We start from the raw sequence: 10,884 nt of genomic DNA, 5'->3' as shown, positions 1-10,884 counted from the left end.
CAGACGCCGCCGCCCTAGTAATGCTGGTGTTTATGGCGCAGCGCTGCCTTATGGATCTCAAGATTTAATGGTCGGGTCAACGGGCTAGACGCGCTGAAGGGGAGGAGGACAACATTACGGGTGTTTGGGTGTAGCGGCTACGGCGCGTGGAAGGGATGATGATAATAGACTTGTGATAATGGCTGCCAAACGCACATGCAGGTGGTACTTCCAGGATCATGCCCCCCTCCCCCCCGCACCGCTGAGGGAGCGTATCTAAAAACAAGTATTACCAGGTAACACATTAGTTCCACTCTCCTAAAGACAAAATCATTTACTCCCTGTGAACTACATACATTTACGAATTTTTCTTCCATCCTAATTCAACGTTCAGTGTAACGTCGCTGACCCAAGGAATTATGGGACACAAGAACGAGTTCCCTGCGAGGGGTGTGACGCCTAGACAAACACCAAATTGGAGGCGTGTAATGAAAGAGGAGCACGGGCGGAGCGGCGGTGAAAGCCATCCGCGGGTGAGCAGTTTGACAGCGCAACACATATGGCTTCGTAATCGTTAGCAATAAAACACGTGCACGGAACACGTCAGACCTCCAAGAAACGCTGGCACCCGAACAACTGTTGAGCGCAGACTTCACTTAAGGTAACGACAAGGCTGCGGGAGATAAAGAGCGGCTAGGAAGTTAGAAACACCGCCGCGGCGAGTGCTGGCGGCAAGGAGGGACGTGGCGCCGCAGAGCCCACTCTCCCGTCACCGCAGCGCGCCTCGCTCCCCGCCCCCGGCCGCCGCCGCACAGCCGGCTCCGACAAGTGACAGGTAAGCGGAGGCGAACAAACTGCTCTGGGCTACAGGACGGCGGCCGCAGGGGAGAGTGATGGTGACAACCGGGGAGTTGGCACGCAAGGCAGCCTTAAAGCTACGGATGACGTCGCCGGAGGAAGTCGAGGGCGACGCGGGGCGGACAGGAAGGCCGGCGAGTGGCAGGTACGGGGCCTGGTGGGCAGGGGTGGGTGGGTAAGGAGTGTGGGGGGGCGCTGGGGCCACCCCGAACAGCGGGATAGCTGCGGCTGGCTGTCAAGTGAGGCCTTCAGCCCTGAGCGGTTTGAGGGAGATGCTGCCACCCACCTCAGCATTACGCTTTCTCTCTCTCTCTCTCTCTCTCTCTCTCTCTCTCTCTCTCTCTCTCTCTCTCTCTCTCTCACACGAGTATACAGCCTCGGGGGTGAACCATAAACCTTGTAAAGAGTGAGTGATGCCTCAGCGCCGCCAGAAGACCGCACAAACAAACAAAAAACAGCAGGGAGTGTGAAGACAGGCCGGGAAAAGTCTGAAGCTGACGGTCACGACTGGCAGCCATCCGTCATGAGAGGCGGAGGTGTGCGTGTGGGGCTCACAGACCCTCGACGATGACCTCCCTCCCCACCACCGCCGCCGCCGCCCCTCGCTCGCCTCCTGCTTAGCCGCGTCATGTCTCCTCACATCTGTAATCTACTCACGTCATTTCCGACAGTTTTTCGGCCCATTTACCCTCCGTCTCGCCCTTCCTGTTTAGTGCCGCAGTAACAACACGGGAGGGCGTTCAGACAGTCAGCCACTCTACTTGGCAGCCACCTCGACAGTCAGTCAGTCACCCCCTCCTCCTCCTCCTCTTGCCTTCCTCACGACCAGGGATCCCGTCAACTCATCGTACCACCACAGCCCTGTCCCCGCCTTAGTCGCGCTTCTGCAGTCACCCCCCACGTCCCCCGCCCACCCATCCACCCGGCCCTCACTCAGCCTGTCTGCCCATGAACCCAGATCACGCCATCACCCGCCACCTGCCCTCCATCCCAGCGATCTCCGTCTGAGGTATTCACGGTGAGCCTTCGCCCGGCAGGGAGCAACCCCTAGCGATCCCTCCACACAAACACCGCCAGAAACGCCTCCATACTAATGATCATTTGCATACACACTCAGCCTCTCAGACCCCCTTCCTCCTCCTCGTCTTCCTTCATCCCCTTCCTCCTCCTCCTCCTCGTCCTCCTCACCACACGCCCTCTCTAACCGGACCCTATCGGACTAGACCTTCCGCTTTCCACCCCTCCCTCTCCCTCTCGCCATCCCTCAGGGCCACACACACACACACACACACGCACACACACACACACACACACACACACACAATCACTTCTGCCTCTCCGCCAGACGCATTCACGCTCAGCAGACTCTGTTACCCTCCCCACCAGACGCTCCTCTCACCCTCCTCGCCACTCCGCCGCTCCTCTCCTCACACTCTCTCCCTTCTCAACACTACTGGCTCTCACCACCATCATCTCAAGGCTCCTCCGTCCCCCACCACCACCGCCGCTGTCAAGGAACCGTCCAATCCTTTCTGGGTCCGCTCGCCGCTCACCTTCCTTCCTCAGCAACTTTGGCGAGGGTGCGTCCGAGGTTCACACTTTTCTGCCCCATTCCGCCGCGCGGCTACATAAAACAGGTAATGACACACGAACCAACGACCCAACCCTTGCACACATCCACCTTGTCCTCATTCCTCCCACACCCACGAGCGGCGGCGGCGTCAGGCTCCTCCTCACACACACACATACATATACGCCCATCCACACACACACACACACACATACACACACATACACAGAGACCCTCACCCTCACCCCTCGCTCGCCCTCTCTCTCTCTCTCTCTCCCCAGCCAGACATTCTCGCCACCACAAATAACAAGGGTCGCGGACAAGCTTTTATTCTCTGCGTGCACCTGCTGTTCGCTCGCTCCTGCTACCACCACCACTGCCACTGCCACTACTTCCTGCTCCTCCTGCTTCTGTGCCACCGCTCCACTCACCCACACACACATACAGACATACACACGCCCTCCCAGCCAGCCATCAACCGTGCACCCTCCTCCTCCTCCTTCTCTTCCTCCTCTCTCTCCATCCTCAGTCCTTCCCCCGCATTCCCACACCAGCTGACACCCTCGATTACTGCACGACTCCTCCTCCTCTGCAGCGCTCACATCCACATCCATTTGTCACTGAGCTGCCTCGCCTCGCCCCTCCCTTCCAGTCCACACGCCGTCACTCACAACCACCACTACCACCACCACCACCACTACCACCACCACCACTATACTCTTTCTTCGCCACCCCGCACGCCATGTATCTTTAGTCTTGCTACAGTTACACATTCCTGTCATGCCACCGCTGCTGCGTCCCTGTCGTTCTGTCGTTCCCTTCCCCCTTCCACTCTCTCCCTCTCTCTCTCTCTCTCGTCGTGTAAAGCTCTCCGTCTCCCTCTCGCCTCGCCTCGCCTTTCTTCCCCTCGCTCCTCGCCATCAATAAAGATATCACGACCATCAAATAAAGTATCCAGCTGCCCGACCATGGGAGCGCCCTCTTCCTGGCCATTCGTGTCCTCCACCTCTTCCTTCTTCTTCTACGCCTTCTTCAGTCAGCACTTCCCCTTCAGTATTCTCGTGTCTTTCCCCTCTTCTTCCCTTCTTCCTTCTTCAGTCAGCACTTCCCCTTCACTCACTCCCCTCGCGTCCTTCCCATCTTCTCCTCGTCCCCGTCTTCTTCCCTTCCTCCGCTGTGATGCCTCGCTCGCTCCTGGCTAACGATTCTCCTCTAAAACCCCTTCCGGTACCTGCTTTCATCCCTTCCCTGCCTGTCTCTCTCTCTCTCTCTCTCTCTCTCTCTCTCTCTCTCTCTCTCTCTCTCTCTCTCTTTCCCTCCGTTTATCCGAGCCACCTCAACCTCGCCTCACCTCACCGCTCGCTGCCTGCCAACCCAACAACCCCGTCTCTTCCTCCTCCTCGTCCTCGTCCTCCTCCCCAAGCCCTTCTCTCTTTCTCCCTCTCCTCCTCCTCCCTAACCCCATCTCTCTTTTACCTCTTCCTCTTCCTCCGCCTCCTCCCTAACCCCTTCTCTCTTCCTCCTCCTCCTCCTCGTCCTCCCTACCCAGCCTCCAGACTCTCCCATGCCGGCTTTTACGCCCGCCGCCCATTATGCAGCCTCACAACAAAAGGATCGCCGCCCACTGAGGTAGCGGTCGTCACCACAAACAACAGGTTCCTTCTCGCCGACCTCCACCTCCCCTGAGCCACCGCCACCGCCGCCGCCGCCACATCACAGCTGACGCCTGACACTCCCTCCTCTCCCCCTCTTGTCCTGTCCCCTTCCTTCTCCTCCTCACCTTCCTCCTCCCCCTCTCGCATTCTTTCCCGTCCAATCCATCCTCCCTTCACCTGCAACACACACCTGAGCCGTGCCAACACACACCTGATGTCCGTAGCTCACCACCACCACCACCACTGCTTCCTCCTCCTCCTCCTCCTCCTCCTCTTCCTCCTCCTCCTCCTTTTCAGCCCACACGGATAACCAAGCGACTCTTTCACCCACCTACCGCATCACGCTTTTCTGAGTCATGTTTTCTCCCTCTCTTTTCCTTGTCTTCCCTTCCTTTCCTTCCTTTCCTCCTGCATGCAACGCCTCCTCCTCCTCTTCCTCCTTCTCTGACGCCATTGCCTCCGCCTCCACCTCCGGCTCAGTCATCATCACCTTTCTTCCGTCTTTTTTTCTTTTTTCTTACCCTTTCGCCTTCTTCTCCTCCTCCTTTCTTTTCTCCATTGCTACCACACACACACACACACACACACACACACACACACACACACACACACACACACACACACACATACAGGACGTCTCTTTTTTTCCCCTTTCTCCTCCTCTTCTCCTTTCTTCCTCGCTAAACTCTCTCGCCATATACTCCACTTTCCAGCGTAATCATCAAAGCGAGGCGACGCACACACACACACACACACACACACACACACACACACACACACACACACACACACACCGCCCCCCTCCCCTGCCCTCAAACACCCCGGCCCCCTCCCCTCCATTCTGTCGTCAGCTGAGCGCCACGAGGGCAGTAATAATCACCGCCGCCCCGCCAATACGTCTCACCCTCGCCCGTCGACGCCGAACGAATATGAATGAAAAACGAAACAAACTGAAGAGGCACTGAGCGAGCGTGTTCGATTATCACTTGAGGAGCAAGAGCGAGAGCGGGGGACGGCCGGGCCCTGAGGTGTGTGTGTGCTAGTATGCCTCGCCTCGCTTCGCCTCCCCTCTCCTCCTCGAGCTCTCCCTTCCTCTCCCTCCTCCTCCTCCTCCCCTTCCAAGAGTCCCACCGTCCCACCACCACCACCACGTCCGCTCCTGTAAGACTCACGGATGTAATTTTACCTGTGGCTGTGTGTGTGTGTACCTGACCGCGCCGCCGCCTCCGCTACCGCCCGCCGCCTTGCCCGCCCACCCGAGGAAGGCAAGGGACGGGACGGGAAGCGAAGGGAAGAAAGAATCCACGCTTACCTGCACGGGAGAAAGAAAAAAAAGGGGATTAGAACGGCATAACATAAATAGTGGCATAAGAAAATTATGTGTAAAAAGATTATAGCTACACTGTGACCGGCAATTGCAGTAAAAACATCAGATAACAACAACACTGGCAAAAAAAGAAAGATTAGACGAGTATAAAATAAGTAGTGGGATAAAAGTATATGTGTAAAAATATTATACACTGACCGACGATTGCAGTAAACGTCAAAAATGGTAAAAATGAATGAGAATAATAAATGATACAGTCTGACCGAAAATAAAGAGGTTAGAACTGTATAAACCAAACAGTGGAAAAGAATGTGTGTAAAAAGATTCACTGTGACCAGCAATTCCAGTAAAAACGTCGGATAACAACACTGGCAAAAAAAAAAAGTTAAAACAGTATAAAATAAACAGCGGCATAAAAAGTGTGAGTAAAAAGATTATACACTGTGACCGGCAATTGCAGTAAAGACGTCACATAACAACACTGGCAAAAAAAGAAAGATTAGTACAGTATAAAATAAATAGCGGCATAAAGAGTGTTTGTGTAAAAAGATTATACACTGTGACCGGCAATTGCAGTAAAGACGTCACATAACAACACTGGCAAAAATAAAAAGATTAGTACAGTATAAAATAAATAGCGGCGGCATAAAGAGTGTTTGTGTAAAAAGATTATAGCTAAACTGTGACCACCAACTGCACTAAACGTCAAAAATGCTAGAAACGAATGAGAAAATGAGAAAATGATACACTCTGACCGAAAAAAAAAGTTTAGAACTGCATAAAAATAAACAGCTGCAAAAAAAAATGTGTGCAAAAAGAATACATATACACTGTGACCCGCAACTGCAGTAAATACGTCAGATAACAATAGTAGCAAAAATGAATACGAAAATGCTACACTTTGACCAGCCCTTGCGGTATAAAAGTCAGACACACACATAGATACAAATCACGACCTTTCGATGCGTGGAAAACAGAATCGGACAGCGCGGAGGAGAGACAGCACTGAAAGAGACAATCCAAGTAGTCAGCACACATGCCCGCAACACCTCACGACCTTTGTATTGAATAACCGTAACACTGCAAGGAAGCAAAACACGGAACACAGACAGCTTATAGGGGATGGGTAGGGAAGGGATGGGTAGGCAAGGGAAAACAAGGGACGGGAACGAAAGAGAAGGGAAAGGTAAGGAAGGGAAGGAAAGGCAAGGGAAGGGAAGGGAAAGGAAGGGTAAGGAGTGAAGGGAAGGGGAGATGCGGAAAGGAAATATAAGTGAAGGAATAAGAGAAGGAAGGGAAAAGAAGGGAAGGCAAGGGAAGGGATGGGTAGGGAAGGGTAGGCAATGGAAAACAAGGGACGGGAACGAAAGAGAAGGGAAAGGTAAGGAAATGAAGGAAAGGCAAGGTAAGGGAAAGGAATTAAGGGCGAGGAGTGAAGGGAACAAGAGGCGGAAGGGAAGGAAAAGGAAGAGAAGGGAAGGGAAGGGAAGTCAGGAGCGAGATACATAGCTAGATAGATACGCAGGCGAGAGGGAAGTCGACGAGCGAGCCCTTGATGCGAGAAGAGCAAACACGTAATGCCACCCAGCCGAGGAGCGCGAGGAGGAGGCAAGGGGGTGGAGAGGGGGGGGAGGGAGGGCAGGGAAAGCTACAAGAGGGGCGGGGAACTAGAAAAAGCCGCGTGTGAGGGGCGAAGAGGTGGGATGAAAAAAAGGTGTGAAAGAGAGCGTGTTGTGGGGTGGAAAGGCGAGGCGTGGGTCGAGGAGGATGTGGAGAGAGTTGTGGGATGGAGTGGATTAGAAGTGGAAGGGAAGACTTGAAGGTGGAGAAGAGTGGATAACGGGTAGATGGGAAGGGAAAAAAAGAGGAAAGTTTTGTTTAGTCGGCGCAACATCTGTGGTCATATGCCGGAGAGAGACAGAAGGGGAAGGAATTATGGGAGAGGGGAAGGGGTGGAGGTGGAGCAAGAGATATAGAATGAAGTGGAAGAGGAGGAATATAGAAGGCAACGTGTGGAGGAAGAGAAAAACATGTAGAAACGAAAGTGGATGAGAGGTGGAAGATTGTAGAAGTTGTAGAAAGAGGTGGAAAAGGCAAGGCGTGTAGTGTGGAGGTGAAGAACTGTATAAAGAAAAGTGGAAGATAAGGCATGGAAGTGGATAAAGAAATACAGACTAGAGGTGGATGAGATATGGAAGAAGGTGGACAACTACAGAAAGAGGTGGAAGACAAACCCTGTAGCATAGAGGTGGAAAGCAATGAGAGAGAGAGAGAGAGAAAAAAAAAATGCGTGCGAGGGACATAGAGAGGTAGATGGAGAGAGAGAAAAAGACAGAGAGAGAGGTAGGGAGGGAGGTGTGTGGAGTGCGTGTGAGTGGGTGAGTGGGAAAAGTGAGGAAGGAGGAGGTGGTGCGTGGAAGATGGAGGTGGAGCAAGAGGAGAGGTGATGTGAGGTGAGGTGTGGTGTGAGGGGGAGAGCACAAGCCAGCCACCAGCGGAAGGGAAGAGAAGGGACACGAGGGAGAGGGGGAGAGGGGCTGACGTCGCATAATGATCCTGAGAACATCACCTCCTGGCTGGCTGGTCGTCTAGTCGCCCTGGTCTGCCCTTCAGCCCACCCTACAGGCACTCGCTTCCTCTCCCTCTCCCCTCCTCACTCTCTCCCCTCTATTACCTTCCCTCCTTCCCGCCCGTCCTCTCTCTCACCCTCGCTTTCCTCTCCACGCAGGACTTTAAACATTTTCTTCTCTCCCTCCGATAAAATACGTAGAAATAAAACAGTAAGTGCTTGAATAACACATGAACGAGCGATACTGTGGACGGTTTGAAAAGTGGGGTGCATGTAACTAAAGCATCAAGTGGATGACGTGGATTTAGTGTTGAGTGGGTGCCGGGGTGGAAGGGAGGGAGGAAGGGTGCGTGGTGTGTGTGTGTGTGTGTGTGTGTGTGTGTGTGTGTCTGAAGGTACTTAGTTGGAAGGGAAGAGAAGGGAAGGGAAGGAAAGGGAAGATGCGGAGAGGAGGCATTAGTGAAGGATGGAAGGGAAGGAAAGGGAAAAGGAAGATCAAGGAAAGGAAGAGAAGGGATCGGAAGGGAAAGGAAAGAGAGGGAAAGGAAGGTGAAGGAAAGAGGGGAAGGGAAGGAAAGAAAAGAGAACAGAGGGGAAGAAAGGAAAGAAATAACATAATGAAAGTGAAGGAAAGAGATGAAGGAAGGAGAGAGAAGGGAAAGTAAGGGAAGGGAATAAAAGGGAAAGAAAGGAAATGGATAAGAACGGACAGGATGTAACAGGAGAAGAAAATATAGGAATAACAAGACAATGAAAGAGGTTGGAAGCTAAAGGAAGGAGAAGGAAAGGAAGGGAAAGGAAGGACAGGAAGGGAAGAAAGGAGGAGGAGGAGGAGGAGGAGGAGGCCGGAGGAAGGAGCGTGATGCAGGAACGGAGCCTGGAGCAATGTGTGAGGGGAAGGATGCGGTCTGCAGATGCGTGAAGATGAAGGAGAAAGAGGAGGAGGAGGAGGAGGAGGAGGAGGAGGAACAGGAGGAAGAAAAGGAGGATCTGGAGCAGTGGGAGGATGTAGGAGACCAGCTGACGACCATGAGAAGAAGGAAAAGAAGAAAAGAAGAAAAGAGAAGAAAAGAGAAGAGATAACATAATAGAGAAGAGAAAAAGAAGTTACATAGTTTAAATAGTAGTAGTAGTAGTAGTAGTAGTAGAAGTAGGAGTAGGAGTAGGAGGAGTAGGAGGAGGAGGAGGAGGAGCGTGACAAGGACGACCAGGAAAAGCAGGAAGAGCAGAACAGGAGCGGAGAAGAGAGGGGAAGAGAGGGCGATGAAGAGGGGAGGCGCAGGAAGGCGGGAAGGAGGCGGAGGGGAGAGGGGTCAGGCAGGGGCGTTGAGCCGGGCGTGGGTTTGGAGCAGTCGTTAACCACGCCCCCGTGAGTCACTTGGGCGCTGATGCGGGTTAATGGAGGCGAACTGGACACGCGGCCCTCCCTGCATGGCGCGGCGGCGAGGGCGAGTGTGCAGGGCCGGGAAGGGCTGAGGCAGGGATGGGTTAGGGTGGAAAGGACTGAAGCAAGTTGGGAAGGGCTGGGCTGGGCTGAAGCAGGCTGTCGAAAAGAGGGTTAGGCTGGGTTAGGTAGGCTTGGAAGGGCCGGGAAAGGCTGTGCTAGGCTGAGAGGGACTGAAGGTGGCTGGCGAGGGCTGGAAAGGGCTGACGCAGGTTGGTGAGGGCTGGGTTGGGCTGAAGCAGGCTGTCGAAAAGAGGGTTAGGCTGGGTTAGGTATGCCTGGAAGGGCTGGGAATGGACTGGGTTAGGCTGAGAGGGACTGAGGCTGGCTGGCGAGGGCTGGAAAGGGCTGACGCAGGTTGGTGAGGGCTGGGTTAGGTTAGGAAAGGTTGGGAAATGCTAGGAAGAACTGAGGCAGAACTGTGTTAGACTGGGAAGGGTTGGGGAGGGATGGCGAGGGTTGGGTTAGACTGGGGTCAGGTCCAGGTCGGGGTATACATGCAGCTTGCGGCGTGGCGGTCCCGAGGGTTCAAGGGGATAGTTGAGGCAAGTGTACCTGGGTGTTGGTGTTAGTGTTGCTGGTGTTGGTGTTGGCGGTGATGGTGGTGGTGAGGGAGGGGGAGCAACCAAATGTGTGCCTGTATGTGTAGAAGTGGTGGTAGTAGTAGTAGTAGTAGTAGTAATAGCAGGAGCACATAAGCGTTAGTAAATAGTAGCAACATGTATAACAGCATCAAAAAGGCTTGGTTCCCTCAGCTTATCTCGCCCCCGCTGCAGTAACACAAGGACTTGAGGGTCGGAATGATATAGAGTGAGTGGGTGGTGGCGGGCGGCGTCCCCTCTCTCTCTCCCTTCCTCCTCTCTCCTCTCTTCCCTGGACGCTCGAGAAACACACTCACACAAAGGCTGGCTCGCTCGCTTACTCCCTCCTTCCCTTCCTTTCCTCACCTTCTTCCCCTCGCACGATCCTCTTGCTCCATATTACCCTCACACTACCAATACGCCATTTCTTCATCGCCTCGCCTCGCCTCGCCAACGCTATCAGTCACTATTTAAATCGAGACCTCCCTCCCGTACTTCTGCTGAGAGGAAAAAAAAAAGCAAACTCCCCGCGGACTTATGATGGGAATGGCTGGTTGTTGTTGTTGTCATCTGTCTGTCTGCCTCTTTTTTATGTCCGGTCTATGACTCTTTCACCTTTCCTGCTCTCTCCGCGCGTCCCAGTCTCCGGTATCGCTCATCTGACTCTCGCTGAGCATCCGACAAGCTGAGATTCGAGGCGGCGGAGGTGGGAGAGAGAGAGACGCCCCTCAGTGCCGGCGGGCGGAAACAGACGGATGGACGGTCGGGAAGGGACGGGTCGAGAGACTAACTGCGTCTCGGAAACAGAAACTTTGTACGCCACAGACTGACGACGCGCGAAGATCAACTGAGGCAAAATTAAGTTGGTTCAGCTTATACGGTAAACTTTGATATCTGTGAC

The 10,884-nt window shown here is 53.7% G+C and overlaps 1 protein-coding gene across 1 annotated transcript in view; it reads right to left on the bottom strand.

Moving 5' to 3' along the window:
• LOC126998631 (uncharacterized) overlaps positions 1 to 10,884 on the bottom strand; it is a 189,077-nt gene that overhangs the window by 133,902 nt on the left and 44,291 nt on the right. The window contains exon 2 of the mRNA XM_050860567.1: positions 5,249 to 5,374. Coding sequence (XP_050716524.1) covers positions 5,249 to 5,374 — 126 coding nt within the window. The remainder of the gene's footprint in view (positions 1 to 5,248; positions 5,375 to 10,884) is intronic.

The sequence above is a fragment of the Eriocheir sinensis genome, chromosome 14 (genome assembly GCF_024679095.1).
Source record: "Eriocheir sinensis breed Jianghai 21 chromosome 14, ASM2467909v1, whole genome shotgun sequence".
Classification (NCBI taxonomy): Eukaryota; Metazoa; Arthropoda; class Malacostraca; order Decapoda; family Varunidae; genus Eriocheir; species Eriocheir sinensis.
Note: the sequence above shows the minus strand (reverse complement) of the source record. Positions and strands in the feature narration are given on the sequence as shown.